Source organism: Orcinus orca, chromosome 5 (genome assembly GCF_937001465.1).
Source record: "Orcinus orca chromosome 5, mOrcOrc1.1, whole genome shotgun sequence".
NCBI lineage: Eukaryota > Metazoa > Chordata > Mammalia > Artiodactyla > Delphinidae > Orcinus > Orcinus orca.
In genome coordinates this window covers 31,865,102-31,884,704 of record NC_064563.1, presented here as the reverse complement: position 1 = coordinate 31,884,704, position 19,603 = coordinate 31,865,102, and the positions used below count along the sequence as shown (strand labels likewise).

Below are 19,603 nucleotides of genomic sequence, written 5' to 3'. Positions count from 1 at the left end.
CATATTTAGGATTGTTGGGTTGTCTTGATGAATTTACCTTTTTCTCATTAACTCAGGTCTTTATACCTGATAATTTTCCTTGTTCTGAAATATACTTTCTCAGATACTAATATAGCCATTCCAGCTTTCTTTTGACCACTGTGTGCATGATCCTTTTACTTTTAATCTATATAGCATTATATTTAAAAGGGTTTTTCTTTTTTTTTTTTCCCGGTACGCGGGCCTCTCACTGTTGTGGCCTCTCCCGTTGCGGAGCACAGGCTCCGGACGCGCAGGCTCAGCGGCCATGGCTCACGGGCCCAGCCGCTCTGCGGCATGTGGGATCTTCCTGGACCGGGGCGTGAACCCGTGTCCCCTGCATTGGCAGGTGGACTCCCGACCACTGCGCCACCAGGGAAGCCCTTAAAATGGGTTTTTGATAACAGTTGGGTCTTATTTGTTAATTTAATCTGATAGTCTTATCTTTTAAAAAATTATTTATTCGTTTATTTTAGGCTGTGTTGGGTCTTCACTACACGTGCGCTTTCTCTAGTGGTGAGCAGGGGCTACTCTTTGTTGCTGTGCGTTGGGTTCTCATTTTGGTGGCTTCTCTTGTTGCGGAGCATGGGCTCTAGGCGCGGGCTTCAGTAGTCGGTATGCGGGCTCAGTAGTTGTGGCTTGTGGGCTCTAGAGCGCAGGCTCAGTAGTTGAGGTGCGCAGGCTTAGTTGCTCCGCGCCATGTGGGAACTTCTCAGACCAGGGCCCGAACCCGTGTCCCCTGCATTGGCAGGCGAATTCTTAACCATTGCACTGCCAGGGAAGTCCCTTGATAGTGTATCTTTTAATTAGTATGTTTAGGTCATTTATTTTGTGTAATTATTGATATGTTTGAGTTTTATTATTTGTTACTCTTTCTTTTTTTTTTTTTTTTTGTGGTACGTGGGCCTCTCACTGTTGTGGCCTCTCCTGTTGCGGAGCACAGGCTCAGCGGCCATGGCTCACGGGCCTAGCTGCTCCGTGGCATCTTCCTGGACTGGGGCACGAATCCGTGTCCCCTGCATCGGCAGGCGCACTCTTAACCACTGCGCCACCAGAGAAGCCCACTCTTTGTTTCTTTTGGGTTTTGTTCCTGTTTTCCCTTTTCCTTCTTTTCAATTGAGTGTGTTTTTAGTATCCATTTTAATGTATATATTGGTTTTCATGGCTGTTATCTCTTTGTCCTTCTTTTTAGTAATTGCTCTAAAGATTATAATATACTATATACTATATATAATTAATTTTCCTAGTATATCTAGAGTTTGTATTTTACCACCTCAAATAGAACATAAAGCCTAACAACTGTATATAGGTCCCATTGCCCTCCCCACTTATATGATAATTGTCATATGAATTATACATATGGGTTGAAAGCCCCCCCATGAAAATATTATAATATTCCGTTTCAAGAGCTATGTTTTAAAGAGCTTAAGAGATGAAAATTAATCTTATACTTACCTAGATATTTCCCATTTTTGTTGCTCCTCCTTCATTCCTGAAGTTTCAAGTTTCCCTCTGATACCATTTTTCATTTAGCCTTAAAGCTTCCTTTACATTTCTATTAGAGCCAGCCTGTTGGCAGCAAAGTGACTTAGTTTTGATTCATCTGAGAATATCTTTATTTCATTTCATTCCTGAAGGATATTTTCACTGAATATAGAATTCTGGGTTGTCAGTTGTTTTCTTCCAACATTTTAAAGATATGGTTCATGGTTTCTGATGAAAAGTCCTGTAGTTCAGATTGCCCCCTATATCAGGATTTTTCAACCTTAGCACTTTGGACTGGATAATTTTTTGTTGTGGAGGCCTATCCTATTCATTATAGGATGTTTAGCAGTATCCCCATTAGCACCTCCCTCCTCCCCAGCAGTGACAAAAAATGACTCCAGACATTGTCACATATACCCGTGGATGTGAAATAACCCCCAGTTGAGAACCACTGGCCTGTATGTAATATGTTGTTTTTCTCTGGCTGCTTTCAAGATTTTTCTTTTACTTATGGTTTTTAGCAGTTAGATTATGATGTGCTTGGACATGATTTGAATTTATCCTATTTGGGGTTTGCTTAGTTTCTTGAATCTGTAAATTTATGCCTTTTGCAAACTTTCGGAAAGTTTCAACCACTGTTTCTTCCAAGTATTTTTTTGTACCGGTATCTTTTCTTTAGGGATTCCGAAGACATGAATAGTAGCTCTTTTGATATTGTCCCACTGGTCCCTGAAGCCCTGTTCTTTCTTTTTCAAAAATATTTTCCCTCTCTGTTCTTCAGATTGGATAATTTTTATTGATCTGTCTTCAGGTTTATACAGTGTTTCCTCTGTTGTTTGTTGAATGGCACACTTTAAAAAGATATGTCCATTTCCTAATCCCTGCAATTTGTGAATATTACCTTATGTGACAAAAGGTGTGATTAATTAATTTGAGGATTTTGAGAGGAGGATAAATTCCTAGATTATCTGGTAAGCTCTAATTCCAATGCCAAGTATCCTTATAAGAGTGAGGCAGAGGGAGATTTGCTAGACAGAAGAGGGGGAGGCAGTGTAAACACAGGGGCAGAGTTAGAGTGATGCAGTCACAAGGAATGCTGACAGCTACCAAAAGCTGGAAGGGGCAAAGTACAGGTTGTTCCCTAGAGCCTTCAGAGGTAGTACAGCCCTGTCAACACCTTGATTTCAGACTTTTTGATTGTATCCTTGATTGAGACCTTCAGATCTCTGACAGAATAAATTTCTGTTATTTTAAACCACCCAGTTTGTGGTAATTTGTTATAGCAGCCATAGAAAATTAATACATCTGCCGTCTTGATTCTGCTATTCAGCCTCTCCAGTGAAGTTTTTATTTCAAATATTATGATTTTCAGCTCTAAAATTTCCATTTGGTCCTATTTAATAGCTTCTCCTTCTCAGATGAGATTTATCTTTCCATTTGTTTGAGTGTTCACCTTTACCTCATGGAGCATGGTTATATTAGCCACTTTAAGATTTTTGATAATTCCAATATCTGGGTTATTTTTGGTTCGCATCTATCTGTTGGTTGTTTTTTCTTCCAATTCTTGCCCAAATTTTCCTACTTCTTGATATGTTGGGTAAGTTTGAGTTATATACTGGACATTTCTAGTATTAAGTTGTGAGAATTGGGATCCTGTTAAAATCCTTTGGAGAATTTACTGTTGTTTTAGTAGGCATCAATCTGATTAGATTCAAACCAGTTTTTACTTGGTTTTATGGGCAGTAGTTCCAATATCAGTTTCATTTTCTAAACCTTTGCTGTAGTATTTGAGTCTGTTTGCTATGTGCACCAGTCAGGGATGGTCTGGGCTTGGGCGGTGTTTATTTTGTATTTCCGTTCTCAGTGCCTTTGTCATGCTTCTTTGGAAATTCCATGCATGTCCAACTTGGGGGAGGGGAGTTTAGTACTTAAGTTGGTTCATAACTAGAATTATAGATATAAAAGATTCACAAGCTCGATACTAATTGAAGTGGTAAGGATAGATTTTATTCAATAAATACTACGACAGGGAAGAGAGTCCAGCATGAACTGAATTCAACTTTGCCAAAACAAAAAGCAGCAGACTTTTAAGAAGTTGGAATGTGCTAAGGGAAAGGCACAGAGCGGTGTTGAAGGGGATTGATCCATATGGCTAGGGCAACAAGGTTTGTAATTGGTACTTATCCAGAGGAGAAATAAACTTCTCTTTATAACAGAGGCAGTGGTGCAAGTTAGAGCAAGGCACCCACCAAAAGTTGGGCCCTTATCTTCCTACAGGGTCTGGGAACAAGAGTGAGAGTTATCTCCTTGAATGTTTGCATTTTAAACAGATGGCTCTTGGGTCCTTGAGAAGACAGTTTTAGGTGGTAGACAATTTATATCTCAAGGGAGTAGAGGAAGTATTTATAATTGCAAGCTTTCTAAAGTAACTGCTCTAAGAGGGAGTTCAGGGGCCTGTCTATCACCAAGGTTTAGCTGGAACAAACAGTAAATTCTGGCAGCACTGAGCTTTCTCAGGCAGGAACTTAAGGGGGCTGGAGGGGTCATCTTAGGGATAGAGCCTTAAGCTATTAGAAACTATCCTAGTGTGTTCAAGTCTGTTAGTGTGAGTAATCATTTATAACAAGTCATTTATGCTGAGAGTCTGCAGTTTTTTGTTGTTGTTTGTTTGTTTTTGCAGTACACGGGCCTCTCACTGTTGTGGCCTCTCCTGTTGCGGAGCGCAGGCTCCGGACGCACAGGCTCAGGGGCCATGGCTCACGGGCCCAGCTGCTCTGCGGCATGTGGGATCTTCCTGGACCGGGGCACGAACCTGTGTCCCCTTCATCGGCAGGCAGACTCTCAACCCCTGCACCACCAGGGAAACCCCGAGTCTGCAGTTTTTATAGGTCAGGATTGAGGCCTAGTTAAGAAGAGGGTTCAGAGGAGCCTGGCTAGAGTTTGGTCAAAGAGAGAGTCTTTGTCATAGATTACGTTCTTCTGCTCTTCTTTCATGGGAGTTCTCCAATATTCTCCAGCTCCCAGTGACCCCTTGCTTCCTTTGGCCAGAAAAATTGGCTTTTCTTATTAGAGTTTCAGTCTCGCATGTTGTTGCTCAGTTCTGGGCCTGACTGTGCCTGACTTCAGGGTGAAGAGGCTATAGAGAAAGCATAGGTGTCCTCTTGGGGTCTTTTTTTAAAATTATTTTTTAAAATTTTCTGGCCGCACCGCACGTCATGTGGGATCCTAGTTCCCCATCCAGGGATCAAACCCGTGTCCCCTGCATTGGAAGCATGGAGTCTTAACCCTTGGACCATCAGGGAAGTCCGGGTCTTAATGTATATGCTGTCTCCATCATTGTGTCAGCAGTGCAGATCTGCACTGAGGCTGGCCTTGGGACCGGACTGGGAGAGGGGGAAAAGAAGGAAAAAACCTCAGGAACTTAACCCACCCACTCTGGCTTTCAAGAGGCTTTTCCCCCTGTTTTTTGGCCAAATGAACTTCTCTTCCAAATGAGGTTCTTCCTTACTGCACCTTCCGCACAATTTCCCATTCTTCTTGGCTTTGGGTCATAGCTAGGAAATAAAGTGTGTGTGTGGTACGGTGACCAAAAGGAAATTTATTGTTTGGTCAAATTTCAAAGGAAATTTGTGTATTCAACAGGATATTTATGTATTCGTCTGTTTTCAAGCTGATTTCCCTCTCCAATCTACCTATTGTATACTTTTCAGGGTCCTTAGGTAGCTGATGCTTTGCATTTTTTTTCTGGAGATTTTAGTTGTAAACAGTTGGAGAGAAAGTTTGCAGCAGGCTTACACTCATCATTCCTGAAATTTAAAATATTTAGGCCAGGACTTCCCTGGTGGTGCAGTGGTTAAGAATCCACCTGCCAATGCAGGGGATACGGGTTTGAGCCTTGGTCTGGGAAGATCCCACATGCCATGGAGCAACTTAGCCTGTGCGCCACAATTACTGAGCCTGCGCGCTAGAGCCCACGAGCCACAACTGCTGAGCCTGCGTGCCACAACTACTGAAGCCTGCTTGCCTAGAGCCTGTGCTCTGCAACGAGAGGCCACTGCAATGAGGAGCCTGCGCACTGCAACTAGAGAAAGCCTGCATGCAACAACGAAGACCCAACGTAGCCAAAAATAAATAAGTAAATAAATAAATTTATAAAAAATAAAAACAAAAGGTGAGTGGATAAACAAAAAAAATACTTAGACCAGTGAGTTTTAATATTTAAAACAGTATGGAAAAGTTCATTGATAAAGTTTTAGATTCCACATTAGAAACTAGTATTTAAGAAACTCTACTGCTTGTCAAGTTTTGGTGTAGTACCAAAAAAGAATCCACAGTTATCTGAAAAGACTCTTAAAATACTCTTCCCCTTTTCCAACCATACATTTGTGTGAGACCAGGTTTTCTTTTCAGCCAAAATGATGTTGTAATACATTAAATGCAGAAACAGATACGCGAATCCACCTGTCTTCTATTAAGTCAGACATTAAAAAGATTTGCAAAAATGTAAAATAATTCTATTCTTTTCATTAGTTTTGTTTTAGAAAATATAATTTTCATAAAAATATGTTAAAATGTATTGGATTAAATGTGATTATATTTAATTGAATTGAAAATATCCTAACATTTTCTCACTTTTAATTCCTAATATGGTAAATATTGATAGATAGACCCAACCTAAACAAAAAAGCTCTTCAGTTTTTAAGTATGTAAAGGGGTTTTGAAACCAAATAGTTTGAGAATTGCTGATTTACTAGGTAATTGGTTTCCATGTATTTATAACCTGTGTATTCCTCTTCTGTTCCTTAATAGTCAGCAGTAATCAAAAATACATGAACTCTGGGGGGAGTGAAAAGAACATGCATTTGACTCCCAGCTTCAACCACTTATTTTCCAAGGTTGAAGAGCCATTTAACTTCTTAGTATCTGTATTATACTTGTAAAGTGAGGATAATACTTTAAATGATTGTTGTGAGGGAAATGCTAGGATATACCTGAATTACAGACATTTAGTAAATGTTCCTTGGTATAGAGTTACATATTTTTAGCAACTCTCAGCCTTTGTGACGGTGTAAAAACCTCTCATCTTAAGCCAGTAGGTGTTCTCCAACTTAGTCTGTTGATCCCTTTCCAATAAGAAAGAATGGTGTAATTTATGAAGATCCCAAGAACAGTAAATTTCATGTTGTCTGTCTTTAGTGACATGTTGAAATGATTGAGTTCTTTAATTCCAACTTGGTTCTGTTCTTGTGGTAACCAGATCAGAAAAGGCCAGAAGTATGATCAGCGATAGTGTCTAGGTCCAGTTTGGGAATGAGATTGGAAGTGAATTTGAAAAACAAACTGAGATCATGAAATAAGCCCAGGAGAAAAAGGCAAGCAGGATGTGAGTACTATAAAGTGGGACTGATGTCAAATTCGAGGTCCATGATGTTCATAATATCAGAGGAGGGCAGGTAGTCAGTGAGGATCAAAATAGGTAGTTCAGATTTTATAAAGGAAATCCAACACTTGATGTCAGGGAGGAAATGGACACTGGTTGATGAGGCTCCTGGGTTCAGATGCTAGGTACAAGGACAGAGAGACAAAAGGATAAGAATCCAGTTCCTGGAAGAAGAGTGGGGCCAAGGTCATCCCAGTGCAAATATTGTTAGTGTAGTTGCAAACATGGAGCTGAAGCTTTTGTAGGAGAATGTGGAATATTAATTGACAACCTTTACAGCCAGGCCTCTGGGCTGAATCAAAGTGCAATGGAGTCACTTCATATTTAATTTCTGTTTTTTGAACTAAACTTTTAGTCTCTAACCAAAAGAGAGCAAGAGAGAAATGGCTATTACAATAGTGCAAATGTTACTACCTGTAATTCTACTCTGAGCATCTGTTCCAGGGTAAGCATGAGATGGGAAGCATTTACTTTGTTTTCTCAGTTGGCCTCAATTGTTGTCCCTCTTGTAGTGTTAACATGTTAGTTTACTTTGTTACTTGTTTTTAAAGTTGCATAGTTTTCCCTACTATCTGAACTCTAAGGTTAGCTCTTTTATCTGGTACTTAACTGAGGAAAATGGTCATCAAAGGAAAGCTGAATTATAAGTGGGTTTTTTTTTGTTTGTTTTTTGTTTTCGTTTTAGATTCCAATTGTTTAAATTCTGTGTAATTCTACTGTAAAGCTGATTTAGTTCTATGACAACTTACTACTCTTACATTTCTTTTTTTCTCTTACATGCCCCATGTTTCCTCACCCATACTTTGTGTTCTGGATACCAGTTCCTATTAGCTAGCTTTCAGTTGTTTTTCTCTTTTTATAGTACATTTAAAAAAATCAAGTAATACGTACCTATTGAAAAATATTCAAACCACACATATCTATGGAGTAGGGAATGAAAGTCTTACCAGTCTTACCACTCAGTGAGGCTACCACTGTGCAATTTGATGTGTATCCTCCCTGAACTTTTTAATGCATATATAAGCATATGTAGTAGGATGTTTTCAAAATACAATCATAATAAGCATATTGTTTTGAATTTGTATTTTTTGCTTAATATTTCTTGGACATTTTACCATACCAGCATTTATAATTAGGCACTCTTGGTGTACATTTCACTCCTGATTTTTCACATAAGCAGTGCTGCAGCAAACATTTTTACATAAATGACTTTGGGTACTTGAATCATTTTTGCCCATAGTATGTAGATTGCTGGTTCAAAGAAATGTGCATTTACAATTTTGAGCTGTTCTTCAAAAATTTTCTTCTCAAAAAGTACGATAACCAAATTAAAAAGATAATGACAAAATGGAAAAATTTATACCAAAGACAAAGGGCATATATTCCTACTATACAGAGAGCTTCTAAAAACTGAAAGAAGCCACACCATAGGAAAATGGTCAAAAGATAGAAACAAGTAGTCCACACAGAAAAACAAATGCAAATGTCCTTTAAATTTTGGGAAAGGTGCTCAATCTCACTGTAATAGAGAAACACAAATAAAAACTGCTCTGAAGTAGTAGTTCTTATCTAATTGGCAAATATCCAAAATATTGACTACATAGTTTCTTGGCAAGGCTGTGAGGAAATAATCACTCTCATATATTGTTGAGAATACAAAAAGATAAAGAGCCAATAGATAGGAAATTTGGCAGTATTCACAAAATTATATAAACCTTAAGCTTCATCTCAGCATTCTTCTATGACTCGAACCCAGAGGCACAGAAAACAGGAAAACAAAGTGACATGTATATGAGCACTATTGCAGCACTATTTAATACCAGAAGACAGGAAACAACCCACTGTCCATCAGTAAGGTATAGTTGAGGAAAGTGTGATACTTGTATAATGATGAAGTACTATGGTAACATAGGGCAGAAGTCTAGTACAGTATAACAAACAGGGTATTAATATTGATAGTCAAGATACAGAACATTTCCATTACCACAAGAATCCCTCTTGCTGCCCTTTTATAACCACGCATTTCCTTCCCACTCCCACCCTGTCCATAACCCCAGGAAGGCATTAAATCTGCTCACCATTTCTATAATTTTATCATTTCAAGAATGTCAGATAAATGGAATTATATAGTGTGTAACCTTTGGGATTGGCTCCCCCCACCCAATTCAGCATAATTCCCTGGAGATACATCCAGGTTATTGCATGTATCGATAATTTTTTTCTTTTTATTGCTAAGTAGTGTTCCATGGTATGGGTATACCACAGTTTGTTTAACCATTTGCCTGTTGAAGGACATCTGGGTGGTTTACATTTTTTGACTTCACAAATGAAGTTGCTGTAAACATTCATGTAAAAGTTTTTGCATGAATATAAATCTTCATGTCTCTGGGATAAAAGCCCAAGAATACAACTGCTCACTTGTATGGTGGTTGCATGTTTAGTTTTACAAGAAACTGCCAAACTGTTTTCCAGGGGTCTGTACCATTTAAAATTCTCATCAGCAAAGTACGGGTGATTCAGTTTCAACATATCCTTGTCAATATTTGGTATTGTTACTCTTCTGTTTTAGCCATTCTGATAGGTGTGTAGTGATGTCTCAGTGTGGTTTTAATTTGCATTTTCTCAGTAGCTAATGATGATGAGCATCTTTTCATGTGCATGTTTGTCATCTATACATCTTCTTCAGTTAATGTCTCTTTATGTCTTTTGCTTGTTTTCTAATTGGAGTTGTTTTTCTACTGTTGAGTTTTTCCTTTTATGGATCTTACTTTCAGTGTCAAGTTTAAGAACTCTTTGCCTAGCTCTGTGGTCTGAAGGTTTTATTCCATATATTATTCTAAAAGTTTCAAGTTTTATATTTAAGATTGTCATCCAGTTTGAGTTAGTATTTGTATAAGGTGTGAGTTTAGGTTAATGTATATTTTTTTTGTTTGCCAATTTTGGTCTCCATTAGCTCTTGCAACATTTGTTGACAAAGCTGTTTTCCTCCATTGAATTATTTTTTGCACCTTTGTCAAAATTCAGTTGGGCATATTTGTGTGGCTCTATTTCTGGGTTTTCTGTTCTGTTCCATTGATATATGTGTGTATCCCTTTGCAAATACAGTAAGTCTTGGCTTACTGTAGCTACATAGTAAGTATTTCCCCACTTTATTCTAACCTTTAAAAATTGTTTTTGCTATTCTAGTTATTTTGCCTTTCCATAAAAATTATAGAATAATAATTCTATATATACAAAAGTTTTTGCTGGGATTTTAATAAGAATTACATCACCTGTATATCAGTTTGGAAAAAATTGACACCTTTACTGTGTTGAATCTTCCATTCCATAAACACTATTATTTAGATCTTCTTTGATTTCTTTCATCTGCATTTGTAGTTTTCAACATATAGTCCTCTTGATGTTTTGTTAGATTAGCACTTCTTTCATTTTTTTCCTTTTATTATAAATGGTATTACTTTTAATTTTGGTGTCCATGTGTTCATTTCTAGTATATAGAAATACAGTTGCTTTTTGCAGGTTGATCTTATGTCACAAATTTGGATAGATTTTATTTTCATTTTCATTTCAGTGTAAATGAACTTTCCTTGAGACTTCTTTGACCCATGGATTATTTAGAAGTATGTTCCAAATATTTGGAGGTTTTTCTGTTATCTTTCTATTGTTGATTTCTAGTTTGATCCTGTTGTAGTCAGAGAATACACTTTATAATTTCAGTTATTTTAAATTTGTTGAGGTTTATTTTATGGCCCAGGATATGGTCTATCTTGTTATTTGTTCAGGGGCACTTGAAAAGCATGTATATTTTGCTGTCGCTCACTGGAATATTATATAAATGTTGGTTAGATCCTGTTGGTTGAATGTGTTATTGATTTTTTTTTTTTTTTTTTTTTTTGCGGTACGCGGGCCTCTCACTGTTGTGGCCTCTCCCGTTGCGGAGCACAGGTTCTGGACGCGCAGGCTCAGCGGCCATGGCTCACGGGCCCAGCCGCTCCGCGGCATGTGGGATCTTCCCAGACCGGGGCACGAACCCGTGTCCCCTGCATCGGCAGGCGGACTCTCAACCACTACGCCACCAGGGAAGCCCTTGATTTCTTTTACATCTTTGCCGATTGTCTGGCTGATGGGTAATAAAAGTCCTGGCACCTTAGTTGGTCTTTACTTACACCACCAGGCAGAGATGTTGTGGTGCCCCATTATAGCCTCTCAAGGGTAGAAAATCTAGGTTTCCTCCTTGGTCTTTGCTGGCATGGGTGGGGCCCGTTTTTTCTGCAGTGTTTGACTGGAGTAGAGTTTTTATTGTCTAAAAAGTTTTCTGTATTGCTAAGCTGTCCCTTTTTTGATCCATTGTCTGGAGAGCACTGGGTTTTGTTGTTTTTGTTGTTTTTTTCTCTGCCTGTTGGTGTGTTTAGCTTGCCAATCTTCAAGTCTAGGATATACCAGGCAAAAAGAAAACCTAGGGGATTCACCACTATGTTGTTACTTGGGTCCTGAGTTTCCCAGCTGATTTTCCTTCTCTTTACCTTTCAGAGTTTTCTTTTGTTTGATTCGTATGTAATATCCAGGGTATTTAGTTCTACTTAGCTGGAGAAATAGAGAAAAGTACAACTACTCTGTCTTCCTGGAAGTCAGGGTTGTCTGTCTAATTTACTTTTGTATATAGTGTGAGGTAGGACACTTTTTTCCCAAATAGTTAGTAGTCCTAGTATCAGTTATTGAATAACTCATTCTTCTCCAGTGATTTGAAATGTCACCCCTGCTAGATATGAAATTCTCATATTTTTGCATATTTAAAGACACATAGTAGAAGTTCGCTGACTTGCCTAATTAACTGACTAAACCCCTTTATTTCCATTATGAAACATATAACCTGATACCCTTGACATATTTCTACTCTCACCAATTGAGTTGAATCTGCTTACCAAGAATTAGAGGTATTGTATCTTTCAGGTGTGCTTCTTACTATAATCTTGTATATTATATAAATTAACAAAAATAGTGCTGAAAGAAAATTGCTTTTGTGAAAACGAAGTTGATTGCTTTGGAAAGACTTACAAAGAAGTCACTTAAAAAAATTACTTGCTTGTGAATTAGGCCTGGGTGAGACCACTGTAAATGTTTAGGGGGAAAATATATACAAAAATTCATTTTGTGTTAAGTGGTTTGAAGTACTCCATCTATTTCAAAAAGACCTAAATTAGAAGAACTCATAGCTAGTATATTAGAGAAGAGGGCTTCTAAAGCCACCTGTATGTAGGTGTATCTGTTTCTGGACCTTAATCTATATTCTACTGGTCTATTTGATATTCTATACCAATATCATATTCTTTTAAATTGCTTTAATATTTTAGTGCATTTTGATATCTGATAGGGTATGTTTGCCTATAGTGGGAATTTCAGCTGAAAAGAACAAAACCCAACTAAAACTGTCTTAACGTAATAAAGAAACACATTAGTTCAAGGAACTGGAGGTTTAGGGGGCAGTTTTTAGTACTTATTTTAGCAGATCTGGCTCTATTTCCCAGAAGCTCTCCTTTCATTTGTTTGTCAGCTTCATTCTCCAGCTGGTGACAAGATGGCTGCAGGCCTCACATCTGTCCATGACAAAATACAAAGACAGTCTTTTACTACGTTTCTCAAGAGCCAGTCATCATTACCCTGAAGTTGCTAGCATAGTTTTCCTTGCATCCCATTGGCCTTAAGTGGGTTAATATGGACAAAACTAGCAAGGAAGAGATTGTCATGATTGGCTTAGATGAGTTCTCAGTCCTGCATGTACATTAGAATCACTTGGATGGCTTTTAAAAATAGTAATGCCTGAGTGACAATCCACACTGATTAGAATCTCTGAAGTAGGGGCCCCAAGCTCCTGTATTTTTTAAAAAGCTCCATAGGTGATTCTAAATGGAGGGAAAGCTTTCATTAACCCAAATACACCTTTGAAGCTAGAGTCATTCCCCCAAGTTGCATGGCTAAAATAATAATAATGAGGTGGCAACTATAAGGATAATTGGGATATTGTTAGGAAAAGAGAAAATGAATGCTGGATATACAACCTACCAACTATTATACCAACTCTTATTGTTGTTGTTTTTTTTAACCAACTCTTATCATTATACTCTTTTTTTAAGATTAATTTTGTAGATTAATTTTTTAGATTAGTAAGGGGGTGGGGAGACAGGTTCCCACAGGAAGGAATCACAGTTGGTGCCCAAGTATCCCTGACAAAATCTCTCTGCTTTTCAGTGTCTCAAAAAGTCTATCACTTGTGATTTTTTACATCATGCACCAGTTATTATTTAGACTTGGTTGTACCCTTTTTTTTTTTTTTTTCCCAATTTGGCTGCGCCTGGTCTTAGTTGAATGTAGCACGCCGGTTTTTTGTTGCGACATGCGTGATCTTTAGTTGTGGCATGTGAACTTTTAGTTGAGGCATGTGGAATCTAGTTCCCTGACCAGGCATGGAACCTGGGCCCCCTGCATTGGGAGTGCAGAGTCTTAGCCACTGGACCACCAGGGGAAGTTCTGGTTGTAAGTTTTTATTTGCAAGTAATTTCAAACAGAAAAATTGCAAGAATACAAATTAATTTTTCTGGTTTCTCCCTGTTTGTCATTTCTTGAATACCACATCGTCCTCTTTTTTTTCAACATTATTAATTTTGCTGCTGTATATACTTGAGTCATTATTTTAGAAGTCTGTATGGTAGGTTTTGAGACCTTGCAATAACCCCCCAAAAGTATCTACCTTGTAGATGTAAAAGTATCTACACTTGAATGCGAGGGCTTGTTGAATTCTAGATTAAAATGCATTTCCCTGAGTACATTGAAGAACTTGCTTCATCATTGAGAAAACAGAATCAGTATTTTGGATAGTCAATATCCAAAATCAGAAGCTGAGTTTTTTTGCTTGCTAAACCAGGATGGCTCTTTATGTAAAATAGTCTCTCTGAAGAAAGCAGAGAGCTATTCTAGGTTCAGAAGTGACTTAGGTTTGTAACATTTCCTTTCTTTGTTCTAAAAGAGTTTGCATAAGTTGGATTTATTTGTTCTTTGAATTTTAATAGAACTTGCCTGTGAAACCATCTGGACCTGGTGTTTTCATTATGGGAAGATTTCTTAATGACTAATTCAATTTTATTACTTTTGTTATTTTAATTTTTCTGTAAATTTGTACATTTTACTTTTTCTCAGATTTATTGATGAAGCTTTTAATATTGCCATGTCTTTTGAATGTCTGTAGCATCTATAATTATGACTCCCCTTTTATTCCTGGTAATTTGGTGTGCTTTTTTTCATTTTTAAAAAAATTTATTGAAGTATAGTTGATTTACAATGTGTTAATTTCTGCTGTACAGCAAAGTAATTCAGTTACACATATATATATGTTCTTTTTCATATTCTTGTCCATTATGGTTTATCACAGGATATTGAATACAGTTCCCTGTGCTATACAGTAAGACCTTGTTTATCCATGGTATATATAATAGTTTGCATCTGCTAATGCCAAACTCCAGTCCATCCCTCCCACACCCCCTGCCCTTGGCAACCAAAAGTCTGTTCTCTGTGTCTCTGAGTTTGTTTTGTAGATAAGTTCATTTGTGTCATATATATTGTATTTGTCTTTCTCTTTCTGACTTAATTCACTTACTGTGATAATCTCTAGGTCCATCCATGTTGCTGCAAATGGCATTATTTCATTTTTTTATGGCTGAGTAGTACTCCATTGTATATATATACCACATCTTCTTTATCCATTCCTCTGTTGATGGACATTTAGATTGTTCCATGTCTTGGCAATTGTAAATAGTGCTTCAATGAAGAGTGGGGGTACATGTATCTTTTCAAATTATAGTTTTGTCTGGATATATGCCCAGGAGTGGAATTGCAGGATCATATGGCAACTCTATTTTTAGTTTTTTGAGGGACCTCCATACTGGTTTTCATAGTGGCTGCACCAGTTTACATCCCCACCAACAGTATAAGAGGGTTTCCTTTTCCCCATATGCTTTCCAGCATTTGTTATTTGTAGACTTTTTAATGATTGCCATTCTGACCAGTGTGAGGTGGTACCTCATTGTAGCTTTGATTTGCATACCTTTAATAGTTAGCAGTGTTGAGCATTTTTTCATGTGCCTGTTGGCCATCTATATGTCTTCTTCGGAGAAATGTCTATTTAGGTCTTCTGCCCATTTTTTGATTGGGTTGTTTGTTTTTTTGTTATTGAGTTGTTTGAGCTGGTTGTATATTTTGGAAATTAAGCCCTTGTCGGTCACATCATTTGCAAATATTTTCTCCCAGTCCATAGTTTGTCTTTTCATTTTGTTTGTGGTTTCCTTTGCTGTACAAAAGCTTTTAAGTTTGTTTAGGTCCTATTTGTTTATATTTGCTTTTATTTCTGTTGCCTTGGTACGATTTATGTCAGAGAATGTCTTGCGTATATTCTCTTCTCAGAGTTTTATGGTGTCATGTCTTATATTTAAGTCTTTAAGCCATTTTAAGTTTATTTTTGTGTATGGTGTGAGGGTGTGTTCTAACTTCATTGATTTACATGTGGCTGTCCAGCTTTCCCAACACCACTTGCTGAAGAGACTGTCTTTTCTCCATTGTATTTTCTTGCCTCTTTTGTTGAAGATTAATTGACCATAGGTATGTGGGTTTATTTCTGGGCGCTCTTTTCCTTTTTTCATTGATTAGTCTTGCCAGACTCTGTCCATTTTTTAGTCATGACAAAGAACTACCTTTTGTTTTGCTGAGCCTTTCTTCTATATCTTTGTTTTCTGTTTCATTAAATTCTGCTTTTATTTGTATTATTGCCTTTTATCTACTTTTCTTTATGTTCTTCTTTTCTAATTGAAGACAGATGATCAGTTCATTAATTTATTTTTAACTTTTATTTTTCTGATGTAACTATTTACAAATCTCCTTTTTATATACTCCTTTTGGTGCATCCCACAAAGTTAGCTATATAGTCTTTAATTTTACTTTTAAGTATTTTCCAAATTCTATTATGATTTCTTCATTGACTCATGAGTTTTTAGAAGTTTCTAAATATTAATATATAAGGTTTTTGAAAAGCTGTCTTTTTATTATAATTGTCAGAATATGGTTGTAGGGTGCCAAGTACATGAAAATGTAGAGACTTTTTTATGGCCTAGCATTTGATCGATTTTTGTATATGTTCTGTTTATATTCTTCTGTTTGGAAGTTATATTTGTATATGTTTATTACATCAGACTTAGCGGTTATGATGTCAGTTCTTCTTTAGCCTTACTAATATTTTGTCTCCTTAATTTATTACTGAGATAAACATGTTAAAAGTTCTCTATGATGATGATTTTGTCAATTTTTCCCTGTGGTTCTATTTTGGAGCTATATTAATAGGTACATATAAGTTTAGCTGTTATATATATTGAATAAAACCTTTTATCATGGGCTTCCCTGGTGGCGCAGTGGTTGAGAGTCCGCCTGCTGATGCAGGGGACACAGGTTCGTGCCCTGGTCCTGGAAGATCCCACATGCCACGGAGTGGCTAGGCCTGTGAGCCATGGCGGCTGAGCCTGCACTCCGCAACGGGAGAGCCCACAACAGTGAGAGGGCCACGTACAGCCAAAAAAAAAAAAAAAAAAAAAAAACCCTTTTATCATGATGTAGTTAATTTCCTTATCACTAGTAATAGTTTTGCCTTAAGTTATTAATATAGCTACATCAGTTTTGTATTGATTAGCATATGCCTGGTATTTTAATTTTTTTATTTTCAATCATTCAGTGCTCTTTGGTTCTTAGGTGTGTTTCTTTGGAAAAGCATGTAGACTACTACTAGTTAAACCTTATGTAAAATATTTTCTGTGTGGTTACAGTGCAGAAGCTGCTGAAAAATGGCAGAAGAAGTGGTGGTAGTAGCCAAATTTGATTATGTGGCCCAACAAGAACAAGAGCTGGACATCAAGAAGAATGAGAGATTGTGGCTTCTGGATGATTCTAAGTCCTGGTGGCGAGTTCGAAATTCCATGAATAAAACGGGTTTTGTGCCTTCTAACTACGTGGAAAGGAAAAACAGTGCTCGGAAAGCATCGATTGTAAAAAACCTAAAGGATACGTTAGGTAAGTTATTTTTGTATTAAAACAAGAATGACAGTACTTTCTTTTAAATGAATGCTGGAGCTTGGCTGTTTGTACTGAATTTTGGCAGCAGTGGGCAGAATCAACTAGAATATCCCAGGGCTAGGATTTCAGCTAGGCAAGGTAAATTTGGCTCATAGCAGGGATATTCAAGTCAGGTGTGTTCAAGGAGACCGGTGAAGGTCAGTTTCTGTAAATCTAGCTGGTGGATCTGGCCAGAGTTCAAGAGTCAAGCCAGAGTGATGCTGACAGTGGAACTTAACTCTGATCTTCTATCAGGGGCTCCTTGAACCATGAGTGCCTGTTGGAATTTAGACAGATTCTACATCTAATTGAGATAGGGATAAAATGAGTGAGATGCAGAATATCCTCCTTGTCATCAAGGCAACATATTTTACAGGATTGCTTCATTGCTTCATTTTACATCTAATGGCTTATATTTTGAACTGTGCTTTTAAAAACAAACTATCATTTTATTCTTATATTTGATAAAAGAGTTTTAAATTGTGCATTACTGTATATTAGCATCTACAAAGCTTATCTCTTTCTTATTTTGTTTCTCTTTTTTCCTCTTCTTTCTTCCCCTAACTGTAAAGTTTGTTTGTTTTTACTGGCCTTCCGTTAGGGCCAGGGATAGGGGAACCTACTTCACATTGGGCTTGGCCAAGCTGTGATAGGAAGGAAATACGTGCAAATGAGGCCTAGGCTGTCTCTCTCTCTCTCTCTTAATTCTCCTTGGCTGACAGGAAGGAATTGGGAGGGACAGAATTTCCCTCAGGTATTCAGGCAAGCATGCTGTTACTTAATAGTTTTTGGTATATATGTAGGAGAAGAAGTAAAATTTCTCCTTGAAAAAAGATAGTTTGAGAGTAATGTGGCATGATTGATGAATATGGAATATTATTGACTAACTGCTTTATATTAGTTTTTATTTCTTATTCAGCATTATTGTTATTCTATTATTCTATTAGAAAGGTCATTTAATAAATGGAGTTACTAATCTGAATTTTCACCATGATACTTAACTGCTTTAACTAGGTTTGCCTTTTTTTGAGATTTTAAGGTTTTGCAAATAAGGCCATTATTATTAGTTTTTAATAGTAGTTTTTAAATAGAAGACTATTCTCATATGAATGAAAGACATTTGGAAAGAGATTGTCCTTGAATAGCTGAAGAGACCAAAGTTACAACCAGGAATACTTGTGATTTTGTAAATACTGGACATTTATTTAAAGCATGTTGATTAGGTGTATTAGGGAAAGTTAAGGTAACTTCTATCAAGAAAGTATGCCTCATAGTGATGAAGGCACAGAAAGGACTAGGGCCACACCTAGATAAACTTTTATGTTCCTTTTAAAAAGGATAGTGGTATCCTGAGAGGTATAGCAGATATGACAGTAATTAACAAAAGATAGTGAAAAAACTAATATAGAGCAAAGAGGAAAAACACCCCAGTTTTAGATATGACTGCATATGAATTTTAAAAGCCTTATTAGATACAGTTTTTATTATTAATATTCCTGGGAAACCTTCCATATTATTTTCTGATATTATTGAGACAGTTTCAGCAAGACTATATCTATTTAAGTTCTAGGCTATCACTGTAAATTTTATTAGTATATTACAGTTATTGCTGTCTATTCCAGAGGGCTAGTGGTCTATAGTTAGACTGTATAATGATGTAAATCCAGCTTTTGCATCGGACAGCTTTCTTTCCTTTCTCAGAATTTCTGAATCCCTTTTTGGTAGGTAACTTAAATGTCCCATATAACTAATGGATTTTTTTCACAATGATTGATTGTGCTGATGGAGACACTGTTTGAAGGTTAAGAAAGAAAAGGAGAGAACAAAGGAAAGAATGAATACATGAATATATTTTCAACTGTTGAAAAAAAAATACACGCTTTAAAGCTTCTTCCAAAATAAATATGAATAGTAAGGTCATATTTGTGGCCATCATGATATACTTGTTTTATAGGTTCTGTTGGAGTTCAGGGGAAAAGTGTTTTGGAAAGAGAGAAGCCTCAGCAAACCTTTCTATTGCCTGGGTGTGGGCCAAGTCACATGGATTGGGTGTGGGGAGTTTCAATGTTGCAGAACCAGGAAGTTCACCGAGAATTATCCTGAGCTGTGTTAACAAACTGACAAAAGAGAACACGGGATTTTTTTTCAGAATGGATTGGTTAAAGGTCTTTAAAGATTTTTTCAGTAAGTTAATCTGTTTATTAAATCTGTAGTTTTCTTGTAGTTTTTGAAATAGAGTTTTCACTTTGTGAATTTAAAGGAAAACTATGGATAGAACATGGTAGGTTTATATAGGCTGGTGCTTTATATTGTTTATGAAACATAAGCTAAGTGATTGGTGATACATCAAATATCAATAGCTTTGACTTGATAAGTAATTAAAAAATTTTTAATATCAATGTTTAAATAACAGACAGGAAAAGGATATAAATGATTTGAGTTTGATGCAGTTAGTTCTTTGAACTTAGCATAGACATTTGAAGTGAATTACATAAATTGTAAACATATTAAAAACAG

At 36.9% G+C, this 19,603-nt stretch overlaps 1 protein-coding gene across 3 annotated transcripts in view; it reads left to right on the top strand.

Moving 5' to 3' along the window:
- NCK1 (NCK adaptor protein 1) overlaps positions 1-19,603 on the top strand; it is an 83,400-nt gene that overhangs the window by 45,858 nt on the left and 17,939 nt on the right. For 2 of the 3 annotated variants that reach the window (XM_004278944.4, XM_033404087.1), the window contains exon 2: positions 16,801-17,044. In XM_004278944.4, coding sequence (XP_004278992.1) covers positions 16,819-17,044 — 226 coding nt within the window. In that variant the 5' untranslated portion in view covers positions 16,801-16,818. Of the gene's footprint in view, positions 1-16,800; positions 17,045-19,104; positions 19,271-19,603 lie in introns of those variants that run through there. The other variant, XM_033404086.2, reaches the window with a different exon arrangement.